This window comes from Erinaceus europaeus, unplaced genomic scaffold (genome assembly GCF_950295315.1).
Source record: "Erinaceus europaeus unplaced genomic scaffold, mEriEur2.1 scaffold_493, whole genome shotgun sequence".
Classification (NCBI taxonomy): Eukaryota; Metazoa; Chordata; class Mammalia; order Eulipotyphla; family Erinaceidae; genus Erinaceus; species Erinaceus europaeus.
The window spans coordinates 1,028-20,752 of NW_026648191.1; the positions used below are offsets into that span (position 1 = coordinate 1,028).

Genomic DNA, 19,725 nt, shown 5'->3' on the forward strand with positions numbered 1-19,725 from the left:
GCACAGTATCAAAGCACAGAACTTGCATGCCCGAGGCCCTGGGTTCAATCCCCTACACCATAAGCCAGAGTGATACTGTGCCTCTTTCTTTCTCATTAAATAAATCTTGGAACCCTAAAGCAACCAGAAGGACAGAAATCACTAAAATTAGAGCAGAAATAAACAACATCGAAAATAAGAGAACCATACAAAAGATCAAGGAAGCCAAATGTTGGTTCTTTGAAAGACTAAAAAAAAGTGACCAACCCCTAGCCAGACTCACCAAACAAAAGAGAGAGAAGACTCAAATTAATAGAATTATAAATAAATATTTATTAGTGTCTTATTTATATTTTGGTTAAAGACAGACATCGAAAAGCAAGGCGTAGACAGAGAAGAGGAGAGACACCTACCACACTGCCCACCATTTGCAAAGCTTCCCCCATGCAGGTGGGGACCAGGGGCTTGAACCCAGGGGTCTTCACACTGTAACACATGTACTTCACAGGGGACAGCGCTGCCAGGCCCCTCAGTGAATCTGCAAAGGGGCTGGGGAGGTGGCACCGACCTACCCAGCACTATGCCAGAGCTGAGCTGTGCCCTGGTCTCTCCCTCTCTCTCAACAATAAATAATAATGACATCCACTGAGGGGGCTGACAGCCCGCTCACCAGCTAGGGCACACACCCAGCTTGAACCTGGAGCCCCCAGAGTGGACCAGCAAAGGCTGACAGGAAGGGGGAGAGCATCCCGGTGGGCAGTGCAGAGGAGACACCCCAGATGCCAGGCACAGCCCCCTGCCCACATCTCCTGAGAAGGAAAGAGCCCCCCAAAAAAACCAGCAGAGCTTGCTAGACATAAACAGCTCCGTGGCTCTCCTCTCACCGAGTCATGAGAGGACCCTCCCCACCACAGGGCTGCTCTCCCTGAGCCCAAGAGGCACAGCTCTGCTCCAATGGGCACCAGGTGGACAGTGGAGAGTGGCACCTGGCAGAGCCCCTGCCAGGGACCCGCCCCGCCCTACAGGCACCTGCAGACCTCACGCAGCTCCGGGCCCCCATGCCCGGCACACCCACTGGCAGGACGCAGACTCCCGGAGCCTCCTCCCTTCCTGGCCTGGGCACCGCAGCCTCCTGTGCTCAGGAGAGGTGAGAGGGAGGCCAGAGCCCCGCTCCACCCTGAGGCCCTGGCATCAGACCTGAGGCCTGGGCTCTGCCTGCTGAGTGACGCCCGCTTGGCTGTTGGGTCCACTGGGCTCACTGGGACCACCTGTCACTGGCCACCAGGAAGACACGCACAAGAGGACCAAAGGCAGGTCTCTACAGAGACCCTGAGCACGGGCGCACGCAGGCCTCCACAGAGCTCAGCTAAGGGCTGGGCGGTGCATCTGGTGGAGAACCGTGCACAGGGCCGCCAGCGAGGGGACAGGTGGGAGCCCCCAACCCCAGCCCTCAGTCACCCATGCTCCCCCGCAGCTCTGCACACAGTCAGCTCCCCGGCCCCTGGCCCGGCCGGCCCTGCTCACACGCTGTCTCTGTTCCACCCCAGATGTGAAGAGCTGGCTTGTGATGTTCGGCTTTCAGCTCAGCAACATCATCCCCGGCTTCCCAAGGGCCCAGATGTACTTCGTGCCTCCTTCCTATGAGCTGACGGAGAGTCAGGCCAGCGAGAACGGACAGGTGAGTGGAGCCCATGGGCAGCACCTTCCCTGTGCTCATCCCTCAGGGCAGAGGGGCTGGGGGCACACAGACCCCATTTAGGGGCAGAGGGGCTGGGGGTACACAGACCCCCTCAGGGCAGAGGGGCTGGGGGGCTGGGACATGGGGGCTGACCGCAGTACCTCTCACAGAGCTGGGTCCACCCACTGCCTCCACCCTCTGTTCCCCTCCATCCGCCTTCCCCACGTGCTGTCACAGTGGACACCCCGGAACGAGCCGTTTGACGCCCCACATAAACCTTGGGCCACAGAGCTTCCCGATCATCGTCTGTGCCTGCCTGGGTTTCCCTGTGGGATCTGAGGCCTGTCAGTTTCGACTCAGGTGGCGGAGGGGGGAGGTGTGTGGGCCTCGGGTCAGCTCCTGCCCAGCACCGCCCAGATCTGCGGGGTCCACAGGGACAGCTCGTGTAAGCTGGGAAACAGACAGAGGCCCCGGAGGCTGAGGGACCCCTCTGTCGGCCCCGTGGAGACCCTGGAGAAATAGCCCTCGCCTCCCCGGTTCCCTGACCCCACGGTCCCCCCCCACCCAACCTGCCAGTTAAGCCCTCGTCTGCCAGGGGACCGTGAGGCTGGGGAGAGAGTGGCTTCGTCCTGCCAGAGATCCGGGACAGTCCCTCAGCTCAAGAGCTCAGAGCTGCTCAGTCACGCCCGGGGCCTGGAACTCCGCTCTGACCTGCAGGGCTGGAGGAGGCTCTGGTCTCTCAGAGGGTCCCTCAAGAAGCAGGTAGCCAGGGCCGGGCGCAGTAGGGTCACGACCCTCCAGGCACGGGAGGGATCCAGGCCAGGCAGCAGGCTCACAGCAGCTAGACCTAAGTCCAGGGCCACCCCAGGCCAACCCCAGGTGACACATCACCACAGTCTCTAGACCCCACAGTGAGTGGGGGTCATGAGCGGCCCAGCCCCCCACCGGCCTGTGCTGGTCCCACAGAAAGGCCCTCAGCTCAGGACCCAGCCGACGTGGCAGCAGCCCTGGGCCCCTTCCCCCCCCACAGAAGGACCCTTCTCCATCTCAGCCACCCAAGCCCCACAGCGCTGGGGTTCCCCTCCACTTCAGCCACCCTCAGCCCAGCAGCCCTGGGAGACCCCCTCCATCTCAGTCAGCCACCCTCAGCCCAGCAGCCCTGGGAGACCCCCTCCATCTCAACCACCCTGAGCACTGCCAGCCCTTAGGGACCCCCTCCATCTCAGTCACCCTCAGCCCTGTAGTCCTGGGGAACCCCCTCTACATCTTGGCCACCCTCAGCCCTGCAGCCCTGGGGTCCCCCTCCATCTCAGCCGCCCTCAGCCCTAAGTCCCCCACCATCTCGGCTGCCCTCAGCCTTGGGGCCCCCCTCCATCTCAGCCGCCCTCAGCCCTAGAACCCCCTCCATCCTGGCCGCCCTCAGCCCTGTGCCCCCCTCCATCTCGGCCGCCCTCAGCCCTGGGCCCCCCTCCATCTCAGCCACCCTCAGCCCTGGGCCCCCCTCCATCTCAGCCACCCTCAGCCCTGGGCCCCCCTCCATCTCAGCCACCCTCAGCCCAGGGCCCCCCTCCATCTCAGCCACCCTCAGCCCTGGGCCCCCCTCCATCCTGGCCGCCCTCAGCCCTGCAGCCCTGGGCCCCCCTCCATCTCAGCCATCCTCAGCCCTGGGCCCCCCCCTCCATCCCGGCTGCCCTCAGCCCTGCAGCCCTGGGCCCCCCTCCATCTCAGCATCCTCAGCCCTGGACCCCCCTCCATCCTGGCCACCCTCAGCCCTGGGCCCCCCTCCATCTCAGCCACCCTCAGCCCTGGGGCCCCCCCTCCATCCTGGCCGCCCTCAGCCCTGTGCCCCCCTCCATCTCAGCCACCCTCAGCCCTGGGCCCCCCTCCATCTCAGCCACCCTCAGCCCTGGGCCCCCCTCCATCTCAGCCACCCTCAGCCCAGGGCCCCCCTCCATCTCAGCCACCCTCAGCCCTGGGGCCCCCTCCATCCCGGCCGCCCTCAGCCCTGCAGCCCTGGGCCCCCCTCCATCTCAGCCATCCTCAGCCCTGGGGCCCCCCTCCATCTCAGCCACCCTCAGCCCTGGGGCCCCCTCCATCTCAGCCACCCTCAGCCCTGGGGCCCCCTCCATCCCGGCCGCCCTCAGCCCTGGGCCCCCCTCCATCTCAGCCACCCTCAGCCCTGGGGCCCCCTCCATCCTGGCCGCCCTCAGCCCTGTGCCCCCCTCCATCTCAGCCACCCTCAGCCCTGGGCCCCCCTCCATCTCAGCCACCCTCAGCCCTGGGCCCCCCTCCATCTCGGCCGCCCTCAGCCCTGGACCCCCCTCCATCCTGGCCACCCTCAGCCCTGGGCCCCCCTCCATCTCAGCCACCCTCAGCCCTGGGCCCCCCTCCATCCTGGCCGCCCTCAGCCGCGTGTCCTTCCCCGCAGCTCATCACAGGCATCCAGCAGACCACAGAGCGGCACAGCCAGGCCTTCCTGGCCTTGGAGGGACAGCTCATCGCCAAGCGGCTGCACGCCCACGTGCGCGAGAAGGCCGGCCACTGGTTCGCCACCAGCACGCCCATCATCGGCAAGGGCGTCATGCTGGCCATCAGGGAGGGCCGGGTGACCACGGGCGTGTCCAGCCTGGCCAGCGAGGACAGCCGCAAGGTGGCGTCGGTGCTCAACAACGCCTTCTACCTGGAGCACATGCACTACAGCGTGGAGGGCAAGGACACCCATTACTTCGTCAAGATCGGCTCGGCCGACCACGACCTGCTGACCCTGGGCACGCCGGGCGGCCACCGCACGCTGGACAGCGGCATCAACGTGACCGTGTCACAGCCCACGCTGCTGGTCAACGGCAGGACTCGAAGGTTCACCAACATCGAGTTCCAGTCGTCCCGGCTGCTGCTGAGCATCCGCTACGGCCTGGCCCCCGACACACTGGACGAGGAGAAGGCGCGAGTGCTGGACCAGGCCCGGCAGCGGGCGCTGGGCGCCGCCTGGGCGCGGGAGCGGCAGCGGGCGCGGGACGGGCGGGAGGGCAGCCGCCTGTGGACGGAGGGCGAGAGGCAGCAGCTGCTGGGCACGGGGCGGGTGCAGGGCTACGAGGGTTACTACGTGCTGCCCGTGGAGCAGTACCCCGAGCTGGCGGACAGCAGCAGCAACATCCAGTTCTTACGACAGAACGAGATGGGAAAGAGGTAACCCGCCGGCCGGCGCCATCCCGGGCTGGGTGGCTGGCGGGAGTCGACTTTCTCTCCTCTCCTAAGGAGAGGAAGACCTAGCAGGGCGCTGAGCCGGCTGCTTCGGGACCCCAGTGGCAAGGAAGCTCACATTTTTTGAGTTCAGATGCTACTGTCCACACGAGACGTCCCCCCCAACCCCACCCAACCCACGTCCTGAAGCAGAATGACAGCCTGGCTGGAATCTGAGCAAAGCAGAGCGAACACGTACACACACACACACATACACACACACACGCACACACACGTACACACGCACACACACACGTACACATGCATACACACATGTACATACACGTGCACACACACGTACACACACATACACACACGTGCGCACATACGTACACGCGCACACACACGTACACGCGCACACACACGTACACACATACACGTGCGCACACATGTACACACACATACACACGCACACACACACATACACACACGTACACACGTGTACACACGCACACACGTACACACACGTGTACACACACACACACACGGGTGCCGTGTTCCACATTCCCCTACCACTCGACCCATTTGTCTTGGGTCTGATTGACACTGGAGAGAGAGACAAAAGAAAGTCCCAAAGGAACAAAGGAACAACCTCTCCTCAGGCTGGGAAAACCCAGCCGCACGCAGGGAACCGGGTGAGGCTGGCGGTCGGGCGGGCAGAGGCAGGCCTCTGCTTCCGCACCTCATGGGTTCACCTCCTGCCAGAGACGGGCCCTGGGCGCCCACCCCTCACCCCCCACACCACCACCAGCCAGGAGGCCCTCCCTCGGCCCTGGAGACGTTCGCCACAGATACAGACGCACTGGAAACGCGACTTTGGGGGGTGGGTGTGTCTCCGCCAGGGGAGGGGGTACCCCCGGCCTCAGGGCGAGCTCCAGAAGTCTTTTTTTTTTTTTAGAGAAAACACGAGGGGAGGGGAAGGGAGCGACCCAGAAATCCATACCCAAACTCAGAAGCGGGGAAAAAACGGCTCGGCAGAGGCCCCCTGGGGCACCCGCTCGGCCAGGCCTGAGGACAGAGCCTGCTGCGGCCGGGAGGGGCGCCCACACCCCACCACCCCAGTCTCATCCTCGTCAGTCCCGTCGTCGCAGATTCCATTGTGGACAGCCCTCCGCAGTTACAGGGTGTAGTCTGTTTAGATTCCGTAGTTTGTGGGTATCAGTCGAAGTAGAGGTGTGGCGTTGTAACACAGGCACGACTTCAGATCACCCTGTACATACATATGCCTCAAGGCACAGTCACTGTTACAGATCTTAAACAATTATTAGTGTGTTTGTTTGGTCCAGAAACTGAGACAATCACATGACAGTCACCACGAGGAGAGAAAAATAAAATTAAAAAAAATAACAATTTAAAAAAAAAGGAAAAAAAACACACAAAAAAAAGTCAAAAAGACAAAAAAAAATGTCTAATAAGAACTTTGGTACAGGAACTTTTTTGTAATATACATGTATGAATTGATCATCGAGTTTTTATATTAATTTTAATTTGCTGCTGAGCAAAGACTAGGGACAGGCAAAGATAATTTATGGCAAAGTGTTTAAACTGTTTCTACATAAATAAAGTCTCTACAACTCCTGTGGACACTGGTCTTCCATGGACATTTTTTGAGGGAGACAAAAAAGCAAGGGGCCAGTCAGGTCTGCGTATTACCGGAGAAGTTCTAGTTGAAAATGTGTCAGCAGAGGCCTGCCAGTGACACACCCGGCAGAGCAAACCCACTACGCTGTGCGAGGGCCCGGTCCCCACCTGCGGGAGGGGAGCTTCACGAGCGGTGAAGCAGGGCTGCAGGGGGTCTCTCTGTCTCCCTCCTTCTGGATGTCCTCCGCCCCTTTCCATTTTCTGTCTCTATCCAGATGAATAAATAAAATATTCATTTTTTTAAAATGCATTGCAGGAGCCAGGAGCTGGCCCACCCTGGAACACACTCTTTCCCACGTGCAGGTTCCAGCCTCTGACACCACACGGAAAGACCAGGCAAGGGGGAGCTTCGTGGGTGGTGGAGAAGCATGGTGGTGTCTCTCCCCCTCTGTCTCTCCCTCACCCTCTCACTCACGTGGTGGGAAAACGTCTGCTGGCAGCACTGGGGTTGTGCAGATTCCAAGCTGCAGAGGACAAAAAAAAAATCCTCCCCCCAAGTCCCTACCTTCCAGAAGGCACTCTGTCCCCTCTCTGCATGCACCTGGCACGGTGGTGGGTAAGGGGGTCCCCAGCAGGGGCTCTGGGCGGGCGGCCTAGGGGCATTATGGAGAAGACTGACATTTACAGGGCCACCACGGTGGCTCTGTGGCCATGATGTCGCCAAGCACCTGGCCCCTCCCATCACTGAGCTCAGAGTCTGCCCGGATAAGACACCCAGAAGCCCGTCAGGCCTGAGGAGGAGGCTGGGCTCAGCACCTGCCTGGCCATTGTGAAATCCCAGGTCTGGCCCTCATTAAAGACGAGAGAGAGAGAGAGAGAGAGATCCAGGGAGAAAGCTCACCTAGGTCCCTGCCCTCCCCAGCACAGCACCCAGGCTCTAGCCCCCAGCCGCCACTGCCGCTCCATGCTGTGACATCTCTCTCTGTGTCTGTACCTGAAAAACGCAACCTGGAGAATGAAGCTCTGGGCAAGGAGGGAGGCAGCTCACGTTGCACCTGGCTGAGCACACGTGCTACTATGCGCAAGGACCCGGGTTCAAGTCCCTGGTCCCCACCTGTGGGGGAACGCTTCACAAGTGATAAAGCAGGGCTGCAGGTGTCTCTCCCCACCTTCTATCCCTACTTCCTCTCAATTTCTCTCTCTCTCTAGACAATAAATGCAGAGAGAGAGAAGAAAAGGGAGGGAGAAGGGAGGGAGGGAGGGAGGGAGGGACAAGCAGTGCTCCGCTGTCACTCTCATAAAAAGACATCCTGGGGGCAGAGGAGGCAGCTCAGCTCACCGCAGGACTCCCGGGCCTGAGAAGAGTGAAGTTTCCTCCCCTGTTCTCCCCTCCCCTCCCCTAGCTGTGAAACTCAGCCACCCATGAGGCACCCGTGGGCGCGGGGGCAGGGGCCGGGCTCTCGGGTGGGGGCAACAGGAGGGGCACCACAGGTGATGGCCAGCTCAGCCCCTCCCACCCACTGTGATGGGGAGGGGGATCTGGGGCAGAGGAGGCTGCCCAAGTGACCTGCTGGCCCCCGACTGGGCACTGGAGCCCCCCAATGTGAGTACCAGCTTGTGGAAGCCCCTCGGAGCTGGGGACAGGCCCTGTGGCAGGGGGCAGCAGGACAGGGTGGGGACTCGTAGGGTGAAGGTGCTTATGCACCTGGTACCCTTGCCCCCCAAGACCCAACATCTCTGAGCCCAATTAAGGAGCCATGTAGCCACGGCTACCTCTTCTGGGGACCTCCCAGGGCAGTCTGGGGCTCCCCTGGCACCCCGGGAAGTCTGGGGCTCCCCTGGGGCCCCATCCCACCTGGGCGGCAGCAGGCCTCCACACCAGGGCAGGGCCTTCAGCCCCACCTGCCTCCCGCACAGACCAGACGTGGCCACCAGGTGGCAGCCTCATCCCAGAAAGTTCCTCTCAGAGGCAGCATCAGGAGCCTCGCCGGGAGGGTCGCCCGTATCCTCCACGCTGAGCTCTGGGCTCTGAGGACAAGGCTCCCCACGAGACAGGTCTCTGCAGTGACCGAGCAAGGGACATAGGCTTCACCACACCTGCAGTTCCCAGGGTGGGGGCTGCCAAGGACTCCGTCAGAGACAAAGCTGGAGCCCCCAAGCCTCCCCGGGGAGAGAGAGCATATGGAGGCAGGCCCAGCGGGAACCCAGGCGGGGCGCCCCCAACCCTACTGCCAGAACCTGCCCCCCGGAAGTGAGAGCACCCCCAGACTGAGCTCCTGCAGCCTTGCCTGTCCTAGCAGCCCAGAGAGGCATCGGAGCCTCAGCTCAGAGAGGCCAGGGGGCAGTCACATCCCCCCCCACAGCATGTCTCTGGGGGCCTGGTGTCCGCTGCTCCTACCGTCCCTGCCTGCGACCACCCTGCCCCTGCCCGCACTGCTGCCTGCTGCCACGCCCCACAGGTGCCTAGTTGAGGGAGGGGAGGGGAGGGGAGGGAAAGGAGGGCTGCTAACTCTCCCCCGGGTGCCTCTGCACAGGTCTACGTGTAGCTGGGGCTCAAGGCCAGAGGACACCGGGAGAGGAACACCCACTTACTCAGCACCCCAAGCCCCAGGACTAAGCCCTGAGCCCCAGTGTCCAGGCCACTTGTCCACTACCTGAGACAGTCCCCCGGCAGCTGGGCCAAAACCCCCAGCAGGAAGACCCACTCACATAAGGTGCGAATGACTCACGGAGCCTCACGACTCACGGGCGGTGAGCAGGACTGATGGGTGCTGGCCACTGCCCTTCCCAGTCCCCAGGAAGATGAAAATCCAGCTCACAGTGCCAGCCCCCCCCCAGGGCCTGCGCCCCGAGACATAGTGGGGAGGGGCAGTGCTGGGGTCTCTCCTTCTCTGGATTGGCGATGGGAGGGGGCCCCGAGGGTGCAGGAGGCCCCAGGCGGAGCACGGGCCCAGGATTCCGTCCTCCCTCTCTGTCCCTGCCTCCTGTCAGAAACACCAGAGAGAAGCAGAGTCCCTCTGCTCCTGGGGTGGGGAGGCGCTGAGGGTCAAGCCCAAGCTGAGCAGGCCTGAGCTCCCCAGCTACAGCATTCACTCACTCACTCACTCACTCACTCACTCACTCACTCACTGAAAGGAAGACAGTGGAGCTTAGCTCCGGGCACAAGGGGGCCAGGGACGGAGCCCTGGGCCTCACCCCGTGCTTTCCCTGCCATACACCCCCCTACCACCAGGTCTCTCTCCTGACCAGATCTGTCTCTGCAGCACAAAGACAGCACTGGGCTCCGGTGCAACTCAGGTCCCGCATGGCCTCCCAGGTACCCCGCCCCTCCCCTCTCCCCTCACTCAGCCAGGAGAGAAAAACACTCAGAGCTCACCGCGGGGGTGGGAGCCCACATACAAGCAAGCCCTGGGGTGTCTGCAGGGACAAAGGGACTGCAGACAGATTCACACCCCTCCCCACCAGGGCTGTGTCCTCCCTTCTGGGAAGACTGTCCCCCGTGGGGAGGCAAGGCCAAGCCCCCCCACCATCCCAGACACACCCCACAAGCATGGCTCCCTCTGGCTCCCAGCAGATGCTGGCTTGGCCCAAACCCCTGCCCTTCCGGGAGATGTGTCCCCCAGACACGGCCCCACTAGAGGGGATGGGGGGCAGCGGATGGGGTCCAGCCTCAGCTTGGGGAGACGCAGGCAGACCCCTGGGGTCTGTGGTGCACAGAGGGCTCCCGGGGAGTGCTGGGCCCTCCCTCCTGGCTCAGCCACCCCACACCCAGACAGCAGGTGCCTACAGCAGTGGCGCCTGGTGTTAGGCAGCCTCCAGCCATGAGGGGTCAGCAGTGAGCTCTAGGTGTGGCCGCCCCTGCGCTCTGGGCTGGGCAGGGCTGTCTAGAGGTTCTGGCCCCGTCCCGCCCACGCTGGTTAACTGTCCCTCCAGGGGACCCTCTTCACAGCCTGCAACACCCCGAGCCAGGGCTTCAGACACGGGGGGGCACCCATTCTCCCCCCTCAAGCTTCTGGGAGCTGAGCGGGTGGCTGAGTGTGAAAGGCTGGCCCCCTCCCGGCCTCACCCCTGCTGCAAGAGGCAGAGGGCAGCACCCCCAGTTAGAGCCCCAGGAGGGGTGAGGGGTGGAGTCGGACCCCAGTGATAGTCCTCAGATCCTGGCCCTGGGCCCCAGCCACCCAGCTCTTGCTCCGTGGCATCTCCATGGTGACCAACAACCCTCAGGGTCTGCCTCTGGGCAGGGAGGGGTACAGCTCCAGGACTGAGGCCAGGGCGGAGGGCTGCCTGGAGGAGGCAGTCTCCTTCCACAGAGGGCTCTGCTACCATTCTCCTTTCTTCCTTCTTTCTAGAGATTTATTCTGTGCTCGCGGTTACAGAGCCCGCCTCAGCTCTGGACTCAAGCCAGGGCCTCAGGAGTGCAAGTCCTGCACTCTGCTCACTGAGCCTCCTCTAGGCCCTGTTTTTCCTGCTCCCTTCACCTCAGGAGAGGAACCTGGGGCTACGATGAGCATGTGCAGCTGCAGGTGTCTGAGTTCTCTGCCCTGGGGCAGTGGCTGGTCCAGGAGACGTGTGAAACCCCCCACACCTGCTACCAGCCCCCCCCAGCGAGCATTTTTTCTTTCTTTTTATATTTATTTTCCCTTTTGTTGCCCTTGTTGTTTTTTACTGTTGTTGTAGTTATTATTATTGTTGTTATTGATGCCATTGTTGTTGGTCAGGACAGAGAGAAATGGAGAGAGGAGGGGAAGATAGAGAGGGGGAGAGAAAGACAGACGCCTGCAGACATGCTTCACTGCCTGTGAAGCGACTCCCCTGCAGGTGGGGAGCCGGGGGCTCGAACCGGGATCCTTCCACCGGTCCTTGTGCTTTGCACCACCTGCGCTTAACCCACTGTGCTACCGCCCGACTCCCCTTTTGTTTGTTTGTTTGTTTTTGCCGCCAGGGTTATTGCTGAGGCTCTGTGCCTGCACTAAGAGTCCACCATTCCCGGCAGCCTTTTCCCCCTTTCCTTCTATTTTGCTTGATAGGACAGAGAGAAACTGAGAGGAGGGAAGAGAAAGGGAGAAAGAGAAATACCCTGGAGCACCTGCTTCACTGCTCGGGAAGCTCCCCCTGCAGGTGGGGAGCGGGGACTTGAACTGGGACCTTGCACGTGGTGATCCCTGCGCTTCCCCAGGCACGCCATGCCCGGCCCCCACAAGAGCACGACCTCCCCTCTTCCTGCCATAGGGGGCGCTTCACCAGCAAAATCGGAGGCCCTGGCGTGGAGGGCACCTGCAGAGACCCACACACGTCACCCTCTCTGCAGGGGGCTACCAGCAACGGGCCGCCCCCACCCCAGGGCCCCGATCCAGGGTGCGAGGCCCCCGCGTCTGACCCACTGAGAGACTCCTGGGGGAGTCACCCATGAAGCCCCAAGAGTGCCTGGCGGTGACCACTGAGCCCACATGCAAGTTGCCCCTCCCTCCCCTCCTCCTGTTGTCTCAGGGCTGACCCCAGACCCGCTGGCTTCAAGCCCACAGCTCCTGTCCAGCCCCACCTGGATCCCCAAAGGAGCGGCAGAGAAGCAGGGAGTGGAGGTTGCCCCAAACCCACTGCACACATGGAGCGTCTAGCACACAGGCCCTCACTTCTTCTTCTAGCGTTTGCCCTTCTTCCGTAGCCAGTCAACAGCGTCAGGTTGAGCCTGATGTCAAGTTTCGAGACCTCCTTTGAATCTGGAGAGGTGGCAGTCGTTGACTATGTGGGTCATAGTCTGTCTGGAGCCGCAGGGGCAGTTCGGGTCGTCTCTGGCTCCCCAGCGATGGAACATAGCGGCGCACGGGCCATGGCCTGTTCGATAGCGATTGAGGAGGGCCCGATCATAACGTGCCAGGTCAAAGCCGGGTTGACGCTCGCAGGGGTCTGTGATGAGGTGTTTGTTCTTGACCTCAGCTGACTGCCAACTCTGTTTCCAAGAGACTGGAACAGAGAAGTTCAGTGTAGGCGTAGGGGACCAGATTGGGTGACGAGACGTCAAGCGATGGACAGGGTGGGCGAAGATATCCGCGTAGATTGGCAGGTCCGGTCGAGCGTAGACATGGGAAATGAACTTAGATGATGCCGCATCCCGACGAATATCTGGCGGGGCGATGGTGCTGAGAACTGGCAGCCATGGAACCGGGGTGGTACGGATGGTTCCAGAAATGATCCTCATGGAGGAATATAATTTGGAATCGACCAAGTGGACATGGGGCTACGGAACCATCCTGGGGCACAGTATTCTGCAGTGGAATAGCATAATGCCAGAGATGATGATCGCAGTGTGGAAGCGCTCGCGCCCCATGAGGAGCTGGCCAGTCTTGCAATGATGTGATTCCTCGCGCCCACCTTTGCTGCAGTTTTTATGAGATGTTCGTGAAATGACAGGGTGCGATCGAGAGTAACGCCAAGATAGACTGGCTGGGCTTCATGCCGGATTCTCGTATCGCCAAGCTGCACATTAAGCTCACACGAGGCCGAGGCATGGTGTAGATGGAAAACAGATGATACCATTTTTGCAGTGCTAGGGATTAGTCGCCATTTTTTACAGTAATCAGATATCAGAGACATGTCTTTCGTGAGTGTTTCCTCGAGGATGTCGAACTTTGATGCCTGAGTTGCACAGCAGATGTCATCAGCGTAGGCCCTGCACCTCCAAGGAGTGGGGGGTCTTAGCTGGGGGGCCTGGAAGGAACAGCTGCTGCGCCTAGGGGTGCAGGCCTTGTAGGCCACGGCATGTCATGGGGGGCACAGAGAGGGTGCTGTCAACACCCTGGACCCTGGAAGGCCTGGCAGCCTGGTCACCTGCTTCCTAGGGCCTCAACATACCCAGCACCAACATGACGGCCAAGCCGGGTCACATCCCCGGCCCCCACGCCTGGCCGTGGAAGGCAGAGGGTCTCTGGGGCGACACACACCCTGCCCCGTGGACACTCGCTCCACCCACCCAAGTTCCATGGGGACTCACTGGGGCCTCTGCTCTGGGGGTGTTGCAAGCCCCAGCTCCCGTTGTCCAGGGCTCTATCCCACGTGGCAGGGGTGGAGGGTCCCCACATGGCTGGGGGGTCCCCACTGTCTGCAGGAAGGTCGCACCCCTCCCCACAGGGACTCTCTCTGCGTGGCATGTACAGGGCATGGAGCCAGTGACCCCTGACGCCATAAGCCTGTTCTCAGTGCACCGGCTGCTAGGGGAGGGTGGACTGTGGAGGGCAGAGCTGTGCCTGCCACCACCCCCACCCCAAGGAGCCTGGGGAGCAGGAGGGCCCACCCACTGCTGGGGCCATCCACAACTTTCCAAGCACAGGGTACCAGCTCTCGCTGAACTGGGACACTCCCTCTGGGCAGGAGGGAGCCACATCTGGGGCGGGCAGCTTCCTGCCAGCTTAGAGCCAGCCACTGGCTCTCTGCTCCCTGGCCCCTTGCCCTGGAGAAGACCCAGCAGGCTGGCCCTCACACCCAAGGAGGCCCCGGGCTCCCTCCCCGGGCCGCCGCTTTCCTGCAATCTCTGGGAACAGGAGAGACACACGTGCGGAGCGAAGAGTCCACCTGCCGGCACTCTGCTCCCTCCAGGCCTCCTCCCCTCAGGAATCCCTGAAGGGCCCCCCAGAGGAGGTGGACCAGTGTGTCCTGTCCCGCCCAGGCTCACAGCCTTCTCATCCACATTCTTGGTAGACATCGTGCCAGGCCGGGACACGCACCCCACTTGATGCTCAGTGGTCTCCCCCATTTTTCACTTTTTCTCCCACTTATAAAACTTTTGTTTGGGGGGAGAGAGCAGCAGAGAGGAAGAGACAGGATAAGAGGAAGGAGAAGGGAGCCGGGCAGTGTCGCAGTGGGTTAAGCACACATGGTGCAAAGCACAAGCCCAAAGAGAAGCCATGAAGCTCCCGTGTGGTGCTGGGGCTCAAAAGCAGGGCCTCACGCAGTAGGATGGGTACCCAGGAGAGCTATCTCCCAGCCCTTTCTTTGGTTTTTATTCCCCTCTCCCCTTCCTCCCCCTCCCCTCCCCTCCCCTTCCCCCTCTCCTTCCCTCCCCTTCTCATGAAGAGGCAGAGAGAAAGTGAAAGAGATTACAGCTTCCTTCAGTGCAGCGAGGGCTGGGCTCGAACCTGCACTGCACACGTAGCAAAGCAGCGCTCTCTCTCCCTTCCGAGAGAGCCACCTCACCTCACCGGCCTCTTTACTGTGAGCAGACACGGTGCCAGAGATGGACCCAGGCACGGGCACTGTGCGCGCCACCTTCCCGGCCCCGTTTGGTTTTGCCTCTGGAGTACAGCTCAGCGCCGGCTTGTGGCAGTTCCAGGGCCTGGACCTGCAGCTTCTGAGACCCCGGGGTGGAAGTCCGGTTTTTTCAGTGACTGAGAGAGCAAAGCACTATTTCACCATCCGTGGAGCTCTGCTCTGTCTGTCGCTCTCACAAAGTGCTGGGCTCAAACCCAGGGCCTCCCACAGGGAAGGCAGGCGCCCTGCCCGCTGAGCCGGCCTCCTCCGTTCCCCCTCGCGGCTCCAGGCTCCACGCAGTGCGGCCCAGCAGGAGAGAGCTGTCTGCTGGGCTTGTTGCTGAGAAAGCCTCACACACTGAGGCTGGCATCCACGGTGCCATCCGCCATCATCCCGAGACGGGATGTAGAGCTATAGAGGGGTGAGGCGAGGGTTTCAGAACAAGGTGCCAGGGCAGCAGACACACACATGCAGAATCCCGGGCTCTGTCCCCACAGCACCACCATCAGCCAGTGCTGGGCAGCACTCGGGTCCGAGGGAGAAAGGGTGAGTGTGAGCCAGGCGGTGTCATGGATCGGAAATGCCCGGGGCCCTACAGCTTCCTCTCCCTCTGGGGCAGGTGTTCCTTACTCCCGGGGCTCAGCACCTCTGTCCCAGGAGCCGGGCCTGTCCCACCCACCCCACCGACCCGGGACGGGACACTGAGCCGTACCACCATCTGGAGCGGGCTCCCTTCCCAGCAGGCCAGGAACGTCCCCAGGACCAGGAATGTCCCCAGCCTCCTTCGCCGAGTCCCGAGAGACCCAGAGCTGTGGGCAGTCAGACAGGCAGGCAGGCAGGCAGACAGACAGATTAGAGCTCAGGGGAGCTGGAGATGAAAGTCAGCAGGAAGGAGCCTTGGCCGCACCTGACTCTCAGTCCTCCGTGAGGCTGAGGAACGATTCCTGAAGGCGCAGATGGGCATCCCTCACGCCAGAGCCAGGCCATCTGCTACCTGCCAGGAGGAAGCCTTCGAAGGTGGTGGAGGCGGGAGCCCAGGCCAGCTGCTGCGGACACCTGTCGCCACCACGCCCCAGAGCTGGAGACAGAGAGGACAGCCCTGGCCTGGGGTTTAGTGACAGCAGACAGAGCAGGAGCATGGCAGCCACATGGGGAAGGGAGCTGAGGCTGAGCTCCGGGCTTCTGGCTGGCAAGTCCTGAGCTCTGTCTGCTGTGCAGGGTCCCCAGCTGCTGGGCTCTGCGGTGAGGGGCAGGGACGCAGCCTGTGCAGGGGACAGAGGTGAGGAGGGCAGCGTGTGCCACAGACGCTAAGGGAGGCAGGAGGCCCCAACCCTGATGGCTGGCCAGGGGCACGGAAGGAAGGAAGGGAGAGAGGGAGGGAACAAGGGAACCAGGGAACAAAAGATGCCTGCCTTCAAGAGCAGAGAAAGAGAGGAGTCGGGCTGTAGTGCAGCGGGTTAAGCACAGGAGGTGCAAAGTGCAAGGACCGGCGTAAGGATCCCGGTTCGAGCCCCCGGCTCCCCACCTGCAGGGGAGTCGCTTCCCAGGCGGTGAAGCAGGTCTGCAGGTGTCTGTCTTTCTCTCCCCCTCTCTGTCTTCCCCTCCTCTCTCCATTTCTCTCTGTCCTATCCAACAACGACAGCAATAACAACAATAATACAACAAGGGCAACAAAGAGAATAAATAAATATAAAAAATCTTTTAAAAAGAGCAGAGAAAGAGATAGGTTTCCTGTGCATGAATGACTGTCACAGCCCCCTCCCATTTTCTGCTGACCCCCGGCTCCAGCCTGAGCACCATGAAGCCCACCACTCCAGTGGGCCCAGAGAGAAAGCTCCCTAAGGAGCTGGGGAGGGGAAACCGGCCGACAGAAGCTGCAGACAAGTCTCCCCAGGCTTGCCAACCCTTCCCAGGAAACGCTGGGCCCCGAGCTCCCTCCAGCACTGTGGTTGGTGCCTCTGCCTCTCTCTGCCTCTCGGGGTGAATGGGAAATCAGCTTGTACCTGCAGCATCCCATATGCACGAGGCCAGGTTCTGCTAAGAGAGAGAGGCAGACAGACAGACAGACTGAAGGGGGCCGAACCCACCGGGGTGCTGTCAGAGAACGTCAGCGGAGGTCGCCCTGCGGGTCAAGAAGGCCAAGTGTGGACTGAGCGGCAGTGGAGTCCCAGCTCCCTCTGGCTTACAAGGCCTGTGTGCTGCCACTACGCTGTCTCCCCTTTCAGGAACAGTGTCAGAACTAGCCAGCCCAGACCAGTCTCCACAAGGAACCAGAGTCTCAGAAAAATCTGAAATCATGGCAACATGCAGCTTCCAGGCATCCTGCCAAGAGCCAGGAAGTTCCCAAACGAGAAAGGGGGTGGGGGGGAGAGGAATAAATGCCAACACGAAACGCCAGCAATGTGCAGACGTCGGAGGGGATTAAAACAAGTCCCTGGCAGAAAGAAGCAGAATGGAGGGTCTGAGCTAAGAAAGGCCGGAGCTGGGCACAGAGCAGACTCGGGGGGCTGGGATGGGTAGGAGAGTGAATCTAAGGACAGACTGAGAATGAGCCAGCCCGGCCAGCTGGGAGACAGACGGGAATCAAAGGGAAATGCAGCCCGGGCGAGGCCAGGCTCAAGCCGCAAGCCTAGGAGGAACGTGCCCACACGAGAGAAACCCAGCACTGACAGAAGCCACCCGGGAGATGGGTGTGAGGGGGACCGAGTCCACTCTGAAACCACCAGCAGGCTCTACGTGCCGGCCTCTACTGAGCTGTCCCGGACATTTGGTTTATGTTTCTGCTCCCAGGGCTTCACACCGGTGTGATGCCACTGCTTCTGGGAGATTTTTTTCTCCTCTCTCTCTCTCTCTCTCTCTCTCTCTCTCTCTCTCTTTCTCCAGATAGAGAGGGCAAGACAGAACAGAGAAACACCACAGCACCGCTCCACCACTCTCTTCATACTGCCTCTATGGGGTGGCCGGGGGACTGAAACTGGGTCTTCACACATGGGAAAGCACATGCCCTCTGCTGGGTGAGCTGTCTCCCAGCCCCTTATTTACTTGTTTATTTGTTTTATGGGGGATTAATCGTTTACAGTAAACACAGTTGTTTGGTACATGTATAAAATGTCTTGATTTTCTGCAGAACTCTCTCACCCCCAGCCTAATCGTCCTCCACCATGAGACACCAGGAGCCCCGCCACCTCCCTCGAGTCTTTTACTTTGGTGCAAGACACCAAACCCAGTCCAAATTCAAGCTCCCAGTCGTCGCCCCCCCCCCCCACCGGAGGGAAACTTTCCAAGCAGTGAAGGAATGGTGTGAGCCTCTTGCTCTCCTTCTCCATCTTCTCCTTCCTCTCAACTTCTCTCCATCTCTAAAAAAAGAAAGAAAGAAAGAAAGAAAGAAAGAAAGAAAGAAAGAAAGAAAGAAAGAAAGAAAATAATAAAGTGAAGAAACAAGAGAGCTGAGAATGGAAAGCCTAGTGGAGCACATAATTCACTGAGCAGCTGGTCTTGGCTTTGAGCCCCAGCACCACAGGGGAGCATCTTGGACACCAAGGGAAGCTCCATGAAGGGTGGTGGAGTGTCGCTGTGGCATCTCTCCTCTCTGTCTCTAAAACATGGAGGGGAAAATCAGCAGTGGGACTTCAGATGCGCCAGGACCTGGGTTCCAGTTTCAGCCACAAAGAAATACCTGGAGGTAGAGGACAGCATTCGGTTTCTACAAAAAGACTCTCCTGCCTGAGGCTCCAAAGTCCCAGGTTCAATCTCTAGCACCACCATATGCCAGAGCTGAGCTGTGCTCTGATAAAGAAGGAAGGAAAGAAAGAAAGAAAGAAAGAAAGAAAGAAAGAAAGAAAGAAAGAAAGAGAAGGGAGGAAGGAAGGAAGGAAGGAAGGAAGAAAGGGAGGAAGAGAGAGAGAGAGAGAGAAAGAGAAACCCGTGTGAAGAGCTGTAGGGCCCTTTGAGAGCCGGTGTGCAGGGCCCGGCAGTGCTGGGCCTCCCTCACGTGGACAGTGAGTGGGTGACCCCACTGTCCTGTACAGAAGAGGAGGCTGAGGCTCAGTGAGGACCGGCTTCACCCAAACACACCCACCACACAGCAGAGATGTCTCTGCAGGAGTTCTGCTTCCTGTCGGCTGCACACTCAATGGGCCCGTGCAGACCCACCCTCAAACCCTCTCCACCTCCTCCTGCAGAGTTCACATGCTCCCCAGAAAGGAAAGCCCAGCTGTCACCTGGGGGGCTGTCACCTGGCAGGGGCCTGTCACCTAGGGGGCTGTCACCTGGGGGGCTGTCACCTGCGGAACCTGTTACCTGGGGGGCTATCACCTGGGGTGCTGTCACCTGGCAGGGGCCTGTCACCTGGGGGGCTGTCACCTGGTAGGGGCTTGGCCCCCTAATAGCTACATCTTTTAAAAAGAGCAAGTGTTGGTATGCATGAGACCCCTTCTGTTTCATTTGGTTTAAATCCCCCCTGCTTAACACTATTCTATTTACATAACCACTTCATTCTATTTACATAACCACTGTTAACAAGTTCCACCCTCCCTCCAGGGCATTGGTGGTTCAGTGATAGGATTCTCGCCTGCTCCGCCCCCTCCTTGTCACACTCTGATTTTCACCAGTCACTTTTCTCTCCACCCTCTCTATGTCACATCCTGTTTCCACCCTACTTGGCAAGTATATATAAAGACAGCATTGTGAGTTTTAGAGTACTTTACCTTGAGTTTAGCTTAGCTCGGCAGCATCCTGCATGAATAAAGAGATACTGCCTACAGCTCAACCATGAGTCCCTGGTCGTCTGTTACCCGCCCGTGAAGCCAGTCCGGCAAAAACAACATAGCCCGTCAAAAACAACAAGCGAGGGGCTCAAGGGGCGGGGGAGGCAGCCTGCCTTGTGTACAGAGGCCCTGGGTTCAATTCCCAGCATCACATAAACAACAGCAGCTCAATGAAGCCAGGTGGACAGTTCACCTCCTGCAGGAACCAGGGTTCAAGTCCTGGGCTACCTCATGAGAGCA

At 60.3% G+C, this 19,725-nt stretch overlaps 1 protein-coding gene across 1 annotated transcript; it reads left to right on the forward strand.

The window, feature by feature from the left end:
• Positions 1 to 1,526: 1,526 nt before the first annotated feature.
• Positions 1,527 to 5,157, forward strand: LOC132536668 (teneurin-2-like; the record flags this gene model as incomplete). Its single annotated transcript, XM_060184819.1, has 2 exons — positions 1,527 to 1,657; positions 4,086 to 5,157. Coding segments are annotated over 2 exons (893 nt in total), but the record flags the coding sequence as incomplete, so codon positions are not given.
• Between the last annotated feature and the right edge of the window lie 14,568 nt (positions 5,158 to 19,725).